General features: G+C 47.0%; 1 protein-coding gene across 5 annotated transcripts in view; it reads right to left on the bottom strand.

Moving 5' to 3' along the window:
* LOC121433858 (cat eye syndrome critical region protein 2 homolog) overlaps window positions 1-7,428 on the bottom strand; it is a 118,926-nt gene extending 111,498 nt beyond the window's left edge. For all 5 annotated transcript variants that reach the window (XM_041632520.1, XM_041632528.1, XM_041632551.1 and 2 more), the window contains exon 1: window positions 7,070-7,428. In XM_041632520.1, coding sequence (XP_041488454.1) covers window positions 7,070-7,195 — 126 coding nt within the window. In that variant the 5' untranslated portion in view covers window positions 7,196-7,428. The remainder of the gene's footprint in view (window positions 1-7,069) is intronic.
* Between the last annotated feature and the right edge of the window lie 11,698 nt (window positions 7,429-19,126).

The raw sequence follows: 19,126 nt of genomic DNA, 5'->3' as shown, positions 1-19,126 counted from the left end.
TTCAAGGCTCAAATTCAAGTCTTCAAGCTTGGTTGTTGTTTTTCTTGTTGTTGTTTCCCCATCCCCACCCCCACCACGAGGCAGGGTTTCTCTGTAGCTTTGGAACCTAGTTTCTGTCCTGGAAACCAGCTCTTGTAGACCAGGCTGGCCTCAGAGCTCCACCTGCCTCTGCCTCAGAGGCATGTACCACCACCGCCCGGCTGTTAACCCTTTCAGGCACTGAGGCATCTAGCCCACCCAGAGAGCACCTATTTTTTTGTGTTATACACATAGCAGTACCTCCATCAGCTCATACCCTGCTAGCACAGATGCTTTATAGATGTTTGTTAATAGAAATAATCTCCAGCAGACAACAGGACTCACTCTTGACTCAGCATTCCCAAAAGGCTAAGGCAAGAGAATTATAGCAAATTCTAAAACCAGCCTGGGTTACAGAGTAAAAAAACACGACCCTGTCTCATCTCGCGGTGGTGGTAAACACCTTTAATCCCAGTACTCAAGAGGAAAAGGCAGGTGAAGCAGAGTTCAAAGCCAGCCTGGTCCACAGAAGTGAGTTCCAGGACAGCCAGGGCTACACAGAGAAACCTTGTCTCAAAAAAATAATAAAATAAAATAAAAAGTCTCAAAAATAAAACTAAAAAAATGGGGTAAGGAGATGGTTGAGTGGTTTTATAAAATGCTTGCCATGGAAACCTAATGAGATCCCCAGAACACATCTTAGGGCCACCGGACATCTCAAACAAGGTGAGGCCAAGACCAGCACTCCATCTTGTCCTCTGACCCCCACATATGCAATACATACGCATCATATACACACCTAATGTACAATAAAGGATCTTTTGAACCAAGAAACTCCAGACTTGCACTACAGAATCTGTTTTCACTATAGAAACTGAAAATCTCCACAGAACTGACAAAATGGCAGAGACTTTGGGTAAAAACCCTGGACCAAGGTGGGTATTCTTATGCAAACACCAAGCCTTGCCAAACTTTCAATTTCCACATCTGTAAAAACGAGGGTAACCTCTACCCCTGGCTAAAGGCAGCTAAGGATAATGAGTTGGTATTTTAAAAGTATACAATACTGTATGTCTCACTTACTACATTACTTTAACCTGCTCCAGGTCACAGGAATAGTTAAATTAAGGACACCATTACAATCCAAGTTTCCTGAGAGGGAATAGGCTCAGTTGTGGCTGGATTATGCCCCGGCCCTAGAATTGATCCCTCATACTTCTAAACACTTTTGTAATTCCTAGTCCAGTGAGTCTTGGGTCATGAAATCATGAAATAGCTTCTGAGTTCCCTAATCAGACAAAACTATTCTTTCCTATAGTTAGGTACTCTACATTGGGGGGGGGGGACTTTTTTGGTCTAGGCTGATCTAGAACAGATAGTCCTCCAGGTTCAGTCCACAGAATGATAGAACTATCCGCTCCAATATAGATCTCATTTAATCTTCAAATAGTTTAAAGATCTCTTTTAGAATTTGATTAAAATGTTAAGTCTAATCCCCACCCTGACAGCATTCGTACCTATACATCAACAAAATCTGTTACCCATCCCTGAACACACCTGATACAACTAACACGTTTAAATTTCAGCAAATCTTATTGCTTGTGTTAATTATAATTCATGGCTCATTCTCTTGATGAAGGGGCTAGAAACAGATTACAAAGCTCTATATATTGGCCCCACGTTATGCTGCGGAGGGGGACTTCAGACACACAACCACAACTAGGAAGAAGACAAGACACAAGGCAGAAAACAGTAAGGCAAGAAAGGTAGGCAGAAAAAAATTTCATCAGGCTTCAGCTAGTATACAAACCACTCAAACCCATGTAAACATTCTAAACATCTACTTGGAGGCAGCACTCCAGCCCTGCCCCATCTCCATCATCTCTCTATAACGACCTTCCTAATGTTATGCCCCCTAATACTGTTCCTCTTGTAGTGACCCCCAACCATAAAATTATTTGTTGCTACTTCATAACTGTAGTGTAAATGTCTGTGTTTTTCAATGGTCTTAGGAGACTCCAGTGAAAGGTTCATTCAACCCCAAGAGTCGGGACCCACAGGTTGAGAACCACTGCTCTATAAGGTTATGGAAAATCATTCCGTTCCATGTTGCCTTACTTCAATTTGGAACAAACATCAAATCTTCAAAAAGCTCAAATATCTTTGTTTCAAATCAATATAAACTCAACTAATCCACTACAATATTAAATACAAAACATTTGGCTTTTACTAAATCATATATAACTGGATTCTATTATCAGCTAATATGGCCAAGGAGACCAAGTATGAGCAGTTTTGATGACTAGATGGTTCATGTCTATATCCCAAAATACTAGAGAAGCTCTTCACCAACCTTGGCTGCAGGGTTTCTCTGTGTAGCTTTGGAGCCTGTCCTAGAACTCACTGGGTAGACCAGGCTGGCGTGGAACTCACAGAGATCCACCTGCATCTGTCTCCCAAGTGCTGGGACTAAAGGTATGCGCCAACACTGCCTGGCCCAGAGTGAGACTCTTAAAAAATAAGGACTAGGCAGGGTTGTAGTTTAGTCCCTAGCATGTGTTAGAACCCTGGGTTCAGTGCCATTACATCAAAAAAGTAACATATAATAAATGTTTAATGATAATTAAATACTGAATGCAATATCTCTAACCTATTAAAGTCTAACTACATTCTAGCCTCTTCTGAAAAAGCTAGCACAAACCTATCTGGAATACAGGACTTTCTAAACACAGTAACAGAAGATTTTTCATTTTATGTTACCAGCTTTCCCCCATTTGGGGACTTGAGTTATTTTAACTCTTTTATTTGTATTTTTCAAAAACTTAAGCTCTATATAATGTTCGTGTAGTTTTTAAAATCAGAAAATGTCAGGTGGTGGTGGTGCATACCTTTAATCCCAGCACTAGGGAGGCAGAGGCAAGTGGATCTCTGAGTTCAGGCCAGCCTGGTCTACACAGTGAATTCCAAGATAGCCAGGGCAACACAGAAACCCTGTCCTAAGAAACCCAAAAGGAATAGAAAGAAAAAAAGGGCTGGGAAAGACTGTTCAGTGACACAGTACCTGCCTAGCGTGTATAAAACCCTGAGTTCAATCCCCAGCACTACCCCCTACACACACTGAAGTCAAGTATGTTGACTCTTTTAAAGAAATGATCTCGGGAGGCAGAGGCCAGTGGATCTCTGTGAGTTCGAGGCCAGCCTGGTCTACAAGAGCTAGTTCCAGGACAGGCTCCAAAACCACAGAGAAACCCTGTCTCGAAAAACCAAAAAAAAAAAAAAAAAAAAGATTAATTAATAGTACAAAACTATTTTTACATGCAAAAATAAAAACACCCCCACTTTAGGGACTAGTCTCTGAGAGGTCTCGACCTCTTACAGAATAGCAGCAAGAATCCTGGAGCCTTTCACCTAGCTCAGAGATTAGCTTCACTTTTTTTTTTTCAGTTTTTCCGAGACAGGGTTTCTCTGTGGTTTTGGAGCCTGTCCTGGAACTAGCTCTTGTAGACCAGGCTGGCCTCGAACTCACAGAGATCCGCCTGCCTCTGCCTCCCGAGTGCTGGGATTAAAGGCGTGCGCCACCACCGCCCGGCTAGCTTCACTTTTGATAGAAACCACATCCTTAAGGATTCTGCTTCCTAAATTTTCTATAAATCCAAGGATTCAGCCTGGGAGGAAAGGGTAAAAATTCGATCTTTCATACAACTAAAAATTGGCTTTCTAAAGGAATGATGTCCAACTCTGACTGTTCGGTAGTTTATATTCCTTATTTCTAGCATTTCAAAGTGTAATAGAGAGGCAGAGGCAGGCGGATCTCTGTGAGTTCGAGACCAGCCTGGTCTACAGAGCTAGTTCCAGGACAGGCTCCAAAGCCACAGAGAAACCCTGTCTCGAAAAACCAAAAAAAAAAAAAAAAAAAAAAAAAAAAGTGTAATAGAACTACAGAGATTTCCCACGTGCCCACCACGTACATACAGCTCATCACTGGTATGTTCTTACTTTAAAAGAAAGTCTAACACTGCACTGTAAGTCTAACTAATAAACTAGTTGATGTGTTTCAAATCACCTAAGAAAACCAAAAACAAATTTACTGATGGTGTCTTTGGGGAATTCTGTCTGCATTGTTGATGGGCCAAATTTCTTAGAGAATAAGAATTTTAGATAGTTCATCTTTTTTATAACTATTCAAAACCCTAAATTAAATATAGGAACTACAGGTACAGGAGGAGATAGTCATTACCATTTATTACACACTCACTAATCTTCTCCATAGGGGAGGGGAGAAATGTTTGGTAGTATTTAAAGTGGGTAAATGTTGGAATCAGGATATTAACGTGGGCCGGGCGGATGTTCATCTTTTTTATAACTATTCAAAACCCTAAATTAAATATAGGAACTACAGGTACAGGAGGAGATAGTCATTACCATTTATTACACACTCACTAATCTTCTCCATAGGGGAGGGGAGAAATGTTTGGTAGTATTTAAAGTGGGTAAATGTTGGAATCAGGATATTAACGTGGGCCGGGCGGTGGTGGCGCACGCCTTTAATCCCAGCACTTGGGAGGCAGAGGCAGGCGGATCTCTGTGAGTTCGAGACCAGCCTGGTCTACAAGAGCTAGTTCCAGGACAGGCTCCAAAACCACAGAGAAACCCTGCCTCAAAAAACCAAAAAAAAGAAAAAAAAGGATATTAACGTGGTTGAATGTTTTTAAGATAGCGCATACGCAAACTTTTAACTGACAAGAGGGTCTCTTCTGTTTCAAGAAACACTAGATCAGAGAAAGGGGCTAAGGCTCCCTGTGAAGGAAAATGGGACCTCGCCAGACAACCTGAGTTCGATTCCTGGGCTCTCATAAGAGGGAGAGAATCAATTTCCTCAAATTGTCCTCTGATCTCCACAAAACTCCCTGACACAGACACACCCATACAACATTATTATTACTATTTTTGTTATTATTATTATTGTTATTTTGTGGGTTTTTTGGTTTTTTTTCGAGACAGGGTTTCTCTGTGGCTTTGGAGCCTGTCCTGGAACTAGCTCTGTAGACCAGGCTGGTCTCGAACTCACAGAGATCCACCTGCCTCTGCCTCCTGAGTGCTGGTATTAAAGGCATTCGCCACCACTGCCCGGCTAACATAAATTTTTTTAACAACTAGAATTAAAAGACACCATGTCATGTAGACCATCTAAAGGACAGTAAGAGCTTACATTGCCTAGAGAAATTAGGCCATTTAACACTGAGAAACCTCACGTTTACTACTTAGGATAGAAATTAAGAAGTTACTCTAAATATAGTGAGAATAATTAAAGCAAAATGAGTTTCCTCTACTTTTCCATCAACAAAATGGGTAAACAAGGACTTTTAAAGGTGGCATTTTTCCCCCCAACGGCAGTGTTCTTCAAATGCACTCAATCTGTAATCCGGCACATCTACTTACTTCTTCTTAATGAAGAAAAGGGCTGAGGACAGGTTTACCAGCACCCAACAGGCACTGTCACAAGCAGTGCCCCACACAGGGCGGCCACCATTTTGAGCAGCAGGATTTAATTACACTGCTCAGGATTTCCCACCAACTAAAAGGAAACACAGGACATCACAAGCGTTAAGTATTCCTTCCCCGTTAAGATTCCCAAATCGTTGGTCTTTGTAGTCCGATTTCACTACAAAATTTCATCACAAAAATGTTCGTTACATCCATGTTCAAAGTTTGTAAACAAATTATTTTGAGGGTTCGTGAATTTTTCGTACAACGTGGAGAAGTCCATGACCTGAAGAACTCAAGAATCCTACCAACCTACTCGCATTGTTTAAAAGTACCTCCAAAAGCCAACGAGCGGACCTAGTTTCAATCTACAGTCCTTTTCATTCTCCTAACCCAGCTCTTGGGACCATTTTAGCTTTCCGATTTCCTAAGTCCGCAACAAGATCAAGTTCCCACGCTTCATTCATAGGAGAAGCAAATAATATTTCTGCAAACACAGCTGACTTTAAAAATAAAGGTGTGCAAGGACCCCAGGAGTCAACAAATTAACAGCAAAGTTCATGGGGGTGGAGAGGCAATCACAACGGTCAGAACTTCCAATTAAATTACTTTAATCTCGACTACTTCAATTGTAAAGCCATCCACAAAACTGAAAACAATAAACTGACCGAGAGTTCCGTGTACCTTTGTCCCAAGAAAAGGTGGTTAAGTCACAACACAGATTACCATAGGAAAGAAAGCAACTCAACCTGCCAACCAATCATTTATTTCACACCTCCATCCAAAAAAATAAAGATGAGATGCTGCGGCTGCTTTGGGCCGTGTTACACATTCCGTTTCCCACACTCCCGCCACTGTCCTTGCCGCTAGGACCCTCCAATTTTAGTCCAGTTATCACAAAGCACCTTCGGCCCGGCCAGAAAGCCATCCCTTCCCTCGCTCGCCCGGGGGAATAATGGTGGCGAAATCAACTCAGAGAGCGAGCTACCCGAAGAGCTGCACTGCACGTTCCTCAGAAGAGGAGCTGGGTTTTTTTGGGGGGGGGGGTACCCAAACTTTCCCTCTACAGCCTCGGCGTCCCGAGCGACGGTGAGCGCCAGGCGGTGCCACAAGGAGAACGCCCCAAGCCCAGGCCCCATCCCCGCCTGCCCGAAGTTGACTGAAAGAGCCGAGAGTTACGGGCCTCCGCCAGTCGGCCAAGTGCGCCCCGGGCGAGCGTCTCCCGAGCACCGCCGACCCTGCCCGGGGCCACTCCCGCCCGGCCGCAGCGGCCCCCCGCTCGTGCGCCCGCACCCCGTCCCCGTCCGAACAGCTCCCGCGGGGAGCGCGCGCGCACTCTCGCCCTCGGGCCGGCCCAGAAGTCCCGGGAGAGCCCCGGGGTCCCGCGCCGACAAAAGCTGCCTCGACCCCCGCCTGCGAGAGCGCGCGGGGCCGCGGGGAGCCCGTGCCGGTCGCCAGCCTCGTGCCCGCCGCCGAGCCCCCTCGCCGCCCGCACTCCGCGCCAAGTCGGCGGCCCGCGACTCCCCGCGGAGAAGCGCGGAGAAAGGGCGCAGCGCCCGCCACTCACCTCAATCTCGAAGTCGGGCAGGCGGAACGCCGTGCGAAAGAGCGAGCAGAAGTGCGCGATGGCCGGGACTTCCCACCAGGAGCGGAGCTCGCCCAGCCCGGCCGCGCCGCCCTCCTCCGGGCACATCTCCCCGCCGCGCTCGCCCGCTCGCCCGCCCGCTCTCCCCCGCTCCGACTCCGGCCGCGGGCAGCGCCTCTCAGCGCGCGGCGGCTCCCGCCGCTCGGCGTGAGCACAAGCTGAGGCGCGCCGGGCGGGGGGCGGCGGGCCGAGTCACTGAAGCGGCCGCTGCTCGGGCAGCCGGCGGGGGCCGCGCGCTCGCCCCGTCCCGCCGCGGCCGTGCGGCCGCCCCTAGTCCCATACAATATAATCCACTCAGCGCGGAGGAAAACAGATGGGGCTGGGGGTGGGGAGGGGGCCCGGAGGAGGCCTGGGGGAGGGGCCGCCCACGAGGAGGGGGCGGGGCCGGCGCGCACCACAACAACAACCCCGCCCCCACCCCGGCGCGGACAGCTGCACCGGGGCGGGGGGGGAGGGGGAGCGGGCCAGCCGCGCCCTCCCGGGAGGGGCCGCGCGTGACACGGAGGGGGCCGCGCGCTGCCGGCAGGCGGGCGGGTAGGGGGGGAAGCGCTCTGCGGTGCAGGTGTTTGGGGCCGGGGAGTTGGGCGACTTTGGCGACAGAGGACAATAAGGGTCTCTCCCACCCCCACGCGGCCTCAGTGGTCGAGTCCTTTTAAAGGGCCCGCTGGGTGGTGCTCCGGCTGGGGGCTAGCTCCAGGCGTGCGCACGTGTGGGGTTTCAGTTAGGAGCGCGGCAGAGGGTGGTGCGGGCGAGCGAGTGGGCTGGCTGGCCACGCTACGAGCGGGCGGCTCCGGGGAACGAAGCGCTTTCCACCTGTTCTCGAGCGCTTTTATTCCATCGGAGAACGGTACTTCCAGAAGCGCTCCGAGTGCCTCCTCTTCTCCCCAGGGAAGAGGGTGGCGGGGCTGGCTAGGCTGGAACGGTGTCGGCTGGAGGGTAGAGTGTGTGGCGGGAAGGGTGGAGGGGGGGGGGAGGCACCAATCAGCAGCCTAGCGGGAAGAGCAATTTCCCCCACCCCAGGGAACGGACACGTGCAGCCGCACTAGAGGGGACTGGCTTGGAGCCCTGCGACTGCCCTCGCCGTAGCCTTGCTTCGGGCGCGAGCGCTCACAATGTGGCTCAGAGGCGGGGGGATGGGGAAAGAGGCTCGGGACTCAGGGACGTGTGTCCGGGTGGGGGTGGAGACCTGCCCAGGCTAAGGGAATGTACTGGGGTGGAAGGGTGCCGTGTAGGGCGTCGGAATTCTGCTAAACCGGAAGGGGGGAATCACCTCCAAAAACAACCCAGAAGTTTGGAAGAACTACAATTGTATTGGTCATTGCGCTTGGGCAGTTCTCAAGTCTCCGAGTCCTGCCTGGTTCTTAACGCCGCTTCTCACGAAACACTGCCCCCCTGACGTGCTACTGAGCGATAGGCACAAGCTGGGCAGAATTAAAGCAAGGATGAGGAACGAGTTGATGAGATATTTGTAGAAGTCGGGTGACTGGGTAATTAATTCCACCTTCCCCACCCTCACCTATTCTGACCATTTTAATAACCTAAATTCCCAAGCTATTTCAAGTCAATCTTGTGAACCAACTAATCTTAAATTACTTTATCTTCCCAAGCACTGCCCTACAGGTAGGGTTTAGCAACCCCAAACTAAACGGTATCTGGATTTTTAGGGTTGGTTGGTTGCTTTGCTTCTAAAGCTCAGCTACTCCGTAGATGCCTCGGGTTTTGGGTTTTTTGTTGTTGTTATTATTTGTGACAAGGTTTCTGCTCTGTAGCCCAGGCTGGCCTCAAACTCTAGGCACTCTGCCTTAATCGTCAGCCTCCAGGCTTGGCTTTCTCTGAACTCCTGTGCCACACCTTTTTCCTTTGAAAAGGAGTTCATAAAGCCCAGACTCTACCAACCAGCTCTCTGTCTTTCATCTGTGTAGCCCTGGCTGTCCTGGAACTTAATTTGTCCACCCGGCTGGCCTCAAACTCAGAAATCCACTGAACTCCCGAGTGCTGGAATTAAAGGCGTGGGCCACGACCACTAGGCTCTGTTTTTATCTTTTATCATCATCTAACCTTATTGACATCTCAGTTGGCACTACTGTCCAGCGTTAGCAGTATCAGGAAGCAGAAAGGTAAAAGATTTGGCTACTATCATGGTTATATTATTTGTGTTTTAATAAATAAAGCTTGCCTGAAGATCAGAGGGCAAAGCAACCATACTAGTCAGCCGTACAGGGAGTGGTGGCACAAGCCTTTAATCCCAGGATTTGGGAGACCAAGGCAGACAAATTCCCGTGGGTTCAAGGCTATCCTGGGGTACACAAACTCAATCAGAAACAGATCCAGGTGGTGATGGTTCACACCTTTAGTCCCGGTATTTTGGAGTCACACACCTTTAATCCCAGCTCTAGGAAGGTGGAGACAGGAGTGATGTGGCTTGGAGAGAGGATTATAAAAGTGAAGAGGCGGGAACTCACTGGAGTGTGGAGTCTGAGGATTCCTGAAGACAGGATCTTTGCCCATTTGTTCTGAAGATAGGTAGAGGTAAAAGGTCTCTCTAGTGGCTTACTGCTTTGCTTTTCTGATCTTTAGCTTGAATCCCAGTATCGGTCTCTGAGCATTTATTATTCGTGCTATAGGCTACTCAGTAATCACTGTGGTACTTGAATGCTCTTGACACTCACACTCCCCCATTGTAGCCTCCCCTTTTCACCAGCCACACCTGACAAAAGTCATGAAAGTCAGCAGAGCGGTTCTGAAGCTGGAAATGTTGCTCTTCCACCCTCATAGGGGTCAGACATGGTCTCCTGCTCAGGGTGGATTGGCCTCTGAAGCCAGGGTCTACTTGAGTGTCCCAAATGGGTTCACATGATTTGCACATCAGCCATAGGATGTTGTCATTATTTAACTCTGGTTTAGTATGGCTCTGTGGTTTGGGCCTGCTTCCTTCTCTGCCTCTTTACCACCCACAGTTCCACCCCAACCTCTACCTGCAGTCTGGATCCCACCCAGGCTCTAAGAGTGAAGGAACTGAAAATGCCTTGGGTCTGACCGATTGGACTAGACTTTACTTCCATTTGAACTTCTGCTTCTTGGAATTGCTAACCCGGGATCTTTGCCCCTGCTCTGAACATTTGGTTCCCCTTTCCCCTTGTGCTTCCCTGCTCTGGACCTGTTTTCTGAACTCATCTAGAATCTAGACTAATGACCCCTGTGCGAATCTTTGAACCTTTGCCCTCTTTGACTTTTCCCTTGTTTCTGAGTGGAGTTGCAACTCCTGTTTTGTTCTGGCATAGCCCAGTTTCTCCCTCTGATCGTGGGGGTTTGCATCTTCCTGAACCATGTCTCGGTCTAGCTCTTTTTACTGGAGCCAGTGCCTCTAACCTCAAGTGACCCTTATGGTACCTGGAAATAATTCTCTCATATTCTCTACAACTTTATTTACATAACCTCTTCTCCCTGCGTATTTTCCATTAAATGGGAAATTGGGCCTGATAACCTGAGTTTGAGTCCCACCCACATGGTGGAAAGAGAACCAAACACCACGCATGTGACCTGGCACAAATGAACACCCACACACATAGAAAAAGACATAGTGGGACATGCCTTTAATGTTAACACTTAGGAGGTAAAGGCCCGAGAATCACAAGTTCAAGTTCAACCTCTATTACACAGAACAAATTTAAGGCTAGCCTGGACCACATGAGATTCTGTTTCAAAAACAAAATAGGGCTGGGCATCGGTGGTGTAGGTCTTTAATCCCAGCACCGGGAGACGGAGGCAAGCAGATCTGAGTTTGAGTTCAGGCTGGTCTACAGAACTAATTCCAGAACATCCAGAGCTACACAGAGGGGGGGAAAAAGTGCCACAAAATGGCTCAAGGAATAAAGGTGCTTGCCACCAAGCCCTGGTGACCTGAGTGAGTTCCATCTCCATGCTAGAAGGAGAGAACTGACTCCAGCAAGGCATGATCAAAAGAGGATCCACCGATCACCTTTCAACTGCCTGCGAAGACTACTTACAACTTGACTTCTAAGCGGGAAGTGTTCAAAGCGCTTCCTTGATGTTGCGTTCCTGAAACACCCTAATTTAGCTACTCTTACACAAGAGATTGCGCGCATCCCATTCACTTACCAAGCTCTTGTGGCTTTCTCTTACTGATTTTGTAGTTGCTTGCTCTTGTTATTGGAGTTGTCTTTTCTTCTCAACTAGACTTTTTGAGGAAATCCTCCCTGATATTCACCATTCGTGTAATGAGGATGTATTTGATGGAATATACCATCAAGAAGCTGAGAAAAGCTGAGCATAGGAGCCTGCCTGCAGCCTTCTAGTACCTTTCTGCTCTCAGTCATGGGACCCACTCACTCACAACAATGTAGGCCATAGACTTTTCTCAGCAAACTTCCCACATCTCTCCCAGCTCTGGCGTCATTTTGCCATATGCTGCCTGGATGCTTCTCTATCAACTTATATTCAACATTAAAGACTGAGATATAAAAACCTAAGGTTGTGGGACATGATGGAACATGCCTTTAATCCCAGTACTTGGTAGGTAGAGGCAGGCAGATCTCTGATTTTGAGGGTAATCTGGTCTACATAGTGAGCTACAGGCCAGCCAGGGCTTTATAATGAGATACTGTCTCAAAGCAAAACAAACAAACCCTAGGTTTAAGGATGTGGCCCAATCCCATTCACCTACCAGGCCCTGGATTACATCATCAACACTACAAAAAAAGAAAGCAGCTTGTCAGTGGTCCATGCCTTTTTTCCTAGCACTCTGGAGACAGAGGAAGGTGGACCTATGAGTTTGAGGCCAGCCTGGTCTACAAAGCTAGTTCCAGGATAGCTGGGACGACACAAAGAAATCGGGACTTGGTCCACGCAGTGGTGGTACACGCCTTTAATCCCAGCTCAGGAGACAAAGGCAGGCAGATCTTTGTGAGTTCAAGGCTGGTCTATGAGAGCTAGGTCCAGGACAGGTTCCAAAGCTACAGAGAAACCCTGTCTTGATAAACCAAAAGAAAAAGAAATGAAAAGAAATCCTGTCTTAGAAAAACAAAAAACACCTCACTAATAAACTTTTTTTTTTGTATTTTGAGACAGGGTTTATCTGTGTAGCCTTGGCTGTCCCAGAATTTACTCTGTAGACCAGGCTGACCTTGAATTCACAGAGATCCACCTGCCTCTGCCTCCAGCATGCTAGATGAAAAGCACACTTAACCATTGCTCGGCTATCAGTAATAATTTTTCTAATTAAATTTTCATTTTTTGGCAGCTCTTGGTGGTGCATACTTTTAATTCCAGCACCTAGGAGGCAGAGGTGGGTCGTGTTGTGTGACAAAGCTTTTCTAAGGAGATTCAACACACTTGTCTACTTACCCTAGATAGAGAGCCCACGACAGACCAAAGTCCGGCTTGGTGACCAATGAGTTTTATTCAGGTTACTTACAGGAGCAAACATGACTCAGAGACAGCTGCTTCACCAAAGCCTACCCTAGCATGGGTGACAGCTCATAAAGGTGGGAACCCGGAGCACAGCCTCCAGGTGGCTCAACAGGGTGGAGAGTGAGTGTCCTTTACAAGATACTCAATTGGTCTAAACCTCCTCCATGCAGCTCAGCCAGCCGGTTTCCATTTCTCCCAAACAGCTGGTCTGGTCTCAGAGTTTTCTTCGCAGTTTGTCTTGTCTGAGAGTCTTTGCAGCTCAGCTCAGTTTGAGAAAGACTCTCCGAAGTTATTGCTTACTTTGGCAGGGAAGGGCCTAGTGAATCTGGTTAGTCTTAGGGACTTCCTCAAGCTCTTTTGAGCTGTTTAACTTCCTGTTTGAGGAGCTTCCCTATGGGATAGAATGGGTCAGTCTCAGGGAAACTATTACACAGCAGGCAGATGTCTGTGATTTCAAGGCCAGCCTAATTGAAGCGAGGAGCTCCAGGCCAATTAAGGCTACTTAGTGAAACCCTGTCTCAGAAAAAAAAAAAAAAAATTCCTTCTTTCCCTGGAAGGGGTGGTATACCCTGTAATCTCAGAAGTGAAGGTAAGAGAATCAGGAGTTCAAAATCACCATCTGCTATATAGTAAATTCCAGACCTGCCCGGTTTACCTGAGAGCCTGTCTCCAAAATAAAAGAGAAAAGGAAGCCCAAGGATCCTGTTAAAACCGGGCAAGTCAAGTGGCCTACCAATGAGCCATGCCCTGTTTCTTTCCTAGCCCTGACTGTCCTGGAACTCTCTCTTGTAGACCAGGCTGGCCTCGAACTCACAGAGATCTGTCTGCCTCTGCCTCCCGAGTGCTGGGATTAAAGGCATGTGCCACCACTGCCCAGATATACCATTTCCTTATCTGTGCCCCCTGTTCTAAGTATATTCCTTTAATTTTTTAATATTTATTACATGTGTAAGTGTGCATGTGTGTGAACATGTGTGCACATGTACATGGATGGAGGTAAAGGACAACCCATAGAAGTCAGTTCTCTCCTACCATGAGAGTCCTGAGGACTAAACCTGGGTCTTCCTGCATGACAAAAGAGCTCCTTTATCCACTGAGCCCTGGGTAGTGTATTCTTTTTCTTCTTTCTCAGACAGAGCCTCTGTAGTTAAACATGGCCTTGAACTTTTATTTGTGGGTTACTTGGTTGTTATTGGGGAAGAGTGCTTCACACAGGGTATAATACCAGGGTGGTCTCCAATTCGATGTCTAGCTAAGGCTGACATGAACTTCTGATCCTCCTGTCTCCACCTCCTGAGTGTTAGAATTATAGGCAGGGACCAAGAAGCTTCATTTCCATTGTTTTGTTGTTCTTCTTGTTTAAGACTAGGTCTCAGCCTGGCAGTGGTGGCGCACACCTTTAATCCCAGCACTTGGGAAGCAGAGGCAGGCAGATCTCTGTGAGTTCAAGGCCAGCCTTGTCTACCGAGTAAGTTCAGATCCCTAGAACCAGGTAAATACCAGGTATGACAACGGCACATACCTATAATCCAGCATTGGGGAGGGAGAGACAAGTGGGTCCTAGGGGCTTTCTGCTGAGTTGGTCTATTTGAGATAGCAAGCACCAGGTTCAAAGAGAAACTTTTACCAAAAAAAAAAAAAAAAAGGTGGAAGGGCTGTGCAGATGGCTCAACTGGTAAAAGAGCTTGGCAAACCTCTTAACCTTGGTTTCTTTCCAGAAAGTGCTGGTGGAGGAGAGAACTGACTCCCAAATTATCTTCCATACATGCTGTGTCACACACAACACCATCCTCACATACACAGTAAATAAATGTAATTTATTCACTAAAGGTAAAGTGGAGAGTCAGACACACAACTCAGCAGGTAAAAGCACTTACTGCTTTGCCTGATGACCCGAGGTCCATCCCCAGAGCCAACATGGTAAAAGGAGAGAAAGCGACTCCTGCAGGGTGTCCTCTGATCTCCACACATCTGCTGTGGCACACTCAAGGCCCTCACACACACAACTGATGTAGGAAGGTCAATCAAAATGTAAGAGTTAACCAATAAGAGGCTGAAACTAATGGGCCAGGCAGTGTTTAAATGAATACAGTTTCCATGTAATTATTTTGGGTAAAGCTAGCCAGTGGTCGGGAGCTGGGTGGCAGGAAGTAGCCCAACTATATATACACACATACATATACACACACACACGTTAGATGGCTTTCAGTTCCCATGAACCGTGGCATTTGTAAGCCTCAGCAGGCTTCCAGTGGCTAATTTCTGCAAGACTGATTGAGACCAGGGTGACAGGAGCAGATCTACATGTTGGCCTCAGGGCTGGAAGTTTGTGCCCTTTCCTTTCAGCTGCCACCATGCAGTCCACACCTGCAGAAAACCTGGGAACTTCAGGACCCTGCGAGCTACCAGGGCCTCATTGGCAAGCACCCAAAGTTCTTAGGAGATGGGGCGGGGGGCAGTGGGGCTTGTGGTAATACTTGTGGCCTGCCTCACCACAGCATCCATTCCCACAAATACCACCCAGGTTAGTCTGGAAGGTTGGTATGAGGGATTACCATGAGAAGAGGAATCAGAGCTTCTTGATAAGCTGTGGACACTGGTCAGTGACTAGACAGGGCAAATGCTGCCATGAGCTAGTGGCTCCTGTCTCCAGTGTGGTGCAATCCTGCGTCTACAGAGCCCTGGAGGAAGAAAAAGTGCACAAGCAGCCTGTCATCAAGAAGGCCAAACTCTCAGCAGGGTGGTGGCCGCACACATTTAATCCCAGCACTTGGGAGGCAGAGGCGGGTAGATCTCTGAGTTTGAAATCAGCCTGGTCCACAGAATGAGTTCCAGGACAGTCAGGGCTACACAGAGAAACCCTGTCTCAAAAAAACCAAAACAAAAAACAAAAGAAGAAGAAGGCGAAACCCTTCAGCAGAAGCCCAGAGAAGGTCACGGGGCTGGTGGGAGGTCCAGCTGTCCTGCCTGCTTGAAATCACATAGGGAGTTCATTAAATGTTAAAAAATTCTTTAACCAAAGCAGAACAAAAGTCCTCCTGACCTGTCTGACAAAGACTCCTGGCTCTTGCCGTCTTCTGTGCACAGCCAACTGCTGTACACTGGAGCTGCTCCTGCTTTCTGGGCTCAGGGTTCAAACAGCCTGGGCCAGAGTGGGCAGTACCTTTTTTTAAATATATAATTTCTTTTTATGTCCATTGGTATTCTGCCTGCATATATGTCTGTATGAAAGTTTCAGAAGCCCTGTAACTGGAGTTACAGACAGGTGTAAACTTGCATGTTCTGGGACTTGAACCCATGTCCTCTGGAAGAACAGCCAGTGTTCTTAAACACTGAGCCATCTCTCCAGCTCCTAAAACTTTTTTCTTTTCTTTCTTTTCCTTTTATTATTTGTATTTCTTTTCTTTTCTTTTTTTTTTTTTAAGATAGGGTCTCACTATGTACCTCTAGATGTCCTGGAATTCACTCTGTAGACCAGGCTACCCTCAAACTCACAGAAATCTGCCTGCCTCTCAGCCTCCCAAGTGCGGGGATTAAAGGCATGTGCCACCATGCCTGTCCCAGAGTAGGCCATATCTGACAGTCAACTGTACTTGCTTTCCTTTGATGCTACTAGGGCTGGAATCCAGGGCCTCGGTCATGCTAGACAAGGGCGCTACCACTGCCTCCAAACACTGTTTTAATACCACACACAATGATAGATTATTTTAAAGGTCGCCGAGCTTAGTACTTGATGGGTGAGAGTCAAAAGGGTGTTGACATCCTTTCTTCCACGTGCCTGCCCCTCTTTGATTCAAGACTGCAATCCTCATCAGGAAGGCTGGGGTGCAAGCATGAAGCCCTGCACCCCACACTTGGCACTGAAGAAGAATAAAATAGCATCCTGATCTGATTTTGTTGCCTGCTACTTTGTCTTCCACAAACTACAGCTGAAAGCTAGCCCTCTCCGCCCTGGCCCTGGAGTGCTAAGTCCCTGTGTCTGCTTCTCTGCTCCAGAATTCCTCTCTGAACTCCTGGAATCTCCAGCACCAGCTATCTCATTGTGCCATCTCCTCTTGTTCTTGACACCAGGTCAAATAGCTTTGTAGCGTCTCAATTCCCAGTGCCATTCAGAAGCTGGTGAATCTTAATGAGTTCTCTCCTTAATCTCGTCTCAAAGGATCTGTGATTCTTAATTTCTCCAACTTTCCTTTTAATTATTTTAGCTCCTTGTGTCATTCCTTTGGCCTCAGATCACCCCTACTCAGTTTAAAGGTCATGTTACTTTGGCTGACGAAGGGTCCAGGGTCGTATACATTTGTCCTCAAACTCCTTAACCAGGCCCGAGTTGCTTCTGATGCATTTCATTCAAGACTGAAATGTACATTTAGGTAGAAAATTCTGCATCTGGCCTAGAGAAGTTTCTAATTATATTGATAAATAGTAAGTTGGTAAGGTAGTGTGAACTCCCAAGTGTACTCCAGTGTCTGTAGTATTTACAGTCCTGAAGAAGTAACCTAGTCCCATGTTGGGGATGTAGTTCAGTTGGTAGAATGCTTACTTAACATGAACATGGCCCTCAATTCAGTCTCCATCACTTCGGAAACTGGATACAGTTGCATGCCTGTAATCGAGGCAATTGTGAAGTTAAGGCAGGAGGATCTCAAATTCCAGGACAGTTTGGGTTATGTAGTAGGAACCTATCTAAAAAAACAGGGGCTGGAGAGATGGCTCAGAGGTTAAGAGCACTGGCTGCTCTTCCAGAGGTCCTAAGTTCAAGTCCCAGCAACCACATGGTGGTTCACAACCATCTGTACTGAGATCTGGCCCCCTCTGGCGTGTGGGCATACATCGAGGCAGAATGTTGTATACATAATAAATAAATAAATCTTTAAAAAAAATAAAAATAAAATAAATAAATAAATAAACAAACAAAAAGAGGAGGAAGGGGGAGTAGGTCTAATCTAATTGCTCCTTCCGGGCGTGAGTTCAGGAGACTGGAGTGAGCTGGAAGGTTTACAAGAGACTGGCTTGAGAAAGATGAGGACTTATTTTATTTTAATTTATGCATCTACACATAGCATGCATGTTTGTAAGAGTGTCTGACACGTAGGGAGGTACCTGTGGAGCCATGCAGTTAGCAGCCGCAGAGTGTGGGTGCTGGGAACTGAAACCGAGTCTCTGATATGGCAGTAAACTCTCTTAACCATTAAGCCATCTTTCTAATCCAGTGTTCTCAACCTTCCTAATGCTGAGGCCCTTTTATATAATTCCTCATGTTGTAGTGACCCTCAACCATAAGATTATTTTCGTTGCTACATGGTAACTATGAGTTTGCTACTATTTGGAATTATAATGTAAACATCTGTGTTTAATGATGTTAGGAGACCCCTGTGAAAGGGTCATCACCCACAGGTTGAGAACTTCCGCTCCACTTCCTTGGCAGAGTAGCAAGGACTCTCCAGCCCCCAGAGTTGAGTCAGAATTGGTGAGAAATCCATTTGACTGTTAGAACTTTCAGACAGAGGTCGGAACTGGCCAGTGGTGGTCCATGCATTTGATCTCAACACTCAGGAGGCAGAGGCAGAGGCAGACAGATCTCTGAGTTTGTGACCAGCCTGGTCTACAGAGTGAGTTCCAGGACAGTCAGAGCTACACAGAAAAACATATCTTAAAGAAATAAAAGCAAGAGAAGGAGGAGGAGGAGGAGGAGAAGGAGGAGGAGGAGGAGGAGGAGGAGAAGAAGAAGAGAAGAAGAAGAAGAAGAAGAAGAAGAAGAAGAAGAAGAAGAAGAAGAAAAAAGAATATGTGCTGGATGAGAGGGTTCAGCTGGTAAAGCGGCTGAAGAGCTCAATACTCCAATCTGAGCACCTGAGTTTGATACCCAGCACCCACGTAGCACCCATGTTAGAGCCAGGCATGGTGTCAACTTCCACACACATGGTGCAAGTACACCCCCCAAGTAAACATGTACATACACAAATGCAAAGAAGTAAAAGCATTGAAAAAAATGAACGTGGTGGTGTATTCCTTTATTTTCAGCACTTGGGAAACAGAGGCAAAGAGACCAGATACATTTGAGGCCAATTTAAAAGTCACATTACGTTAGTTGGAGAAGTGTCCAGGGTGATATACATTCGGCCTGAAACTCCTTAGCCAGGCTCAAGTTGCTTCAGATTCATTTTATTCAATATTGAAAAATGTTCTACATTTAAGTAGAAAATTCTGCTTATATAGCAAGCTCCAGGTCAGGCAAGCCTACATGGTGAAACCCTGCATGCCCGCGCCCCTACACACACACACAAAGAAAACTGAAAAATCAAACAAACAAAAACTTAAACCAGGAATGTTAGCACATGTCAGTACTTGGGAGGTAGAGGCTGAAGGATCAGGAATTCAAAACTAGCCTTGGCAGTATAAGACCCTATTTTATTGTTTGAGACAGGGTTTCTCTGTGTAGCTATGATTCTCGTGAAACTCGCTCTGTAGACCAAGCTAGCCTCGAACTCACAGAGTTCTATCTGTCTCCACCTTGGAGTGCTAGGATTAAAGGCATGCACCACCATTGCC

Source organism: Microtus oregoni, unplaced genomic scaffold (genome assembly GCF_018167655.1).
Source record: "Microtus oregoni isolate MIOR12 unplaced genomic scaffold, Mior012 000002F_ref0000024, whole genome shotgun sequence".
Lineage (NCBI taxonomy): Eukaryota > Metazoa > Chordata > Mammalia > Rodentia > Cricetidae > Microtus > Microtus oregoni.
The sequence above is the reverse complement of the archived record's forward strand: the minus strand, read 5'-3'. Positions and strand labels throughout refer to the sequence as shown.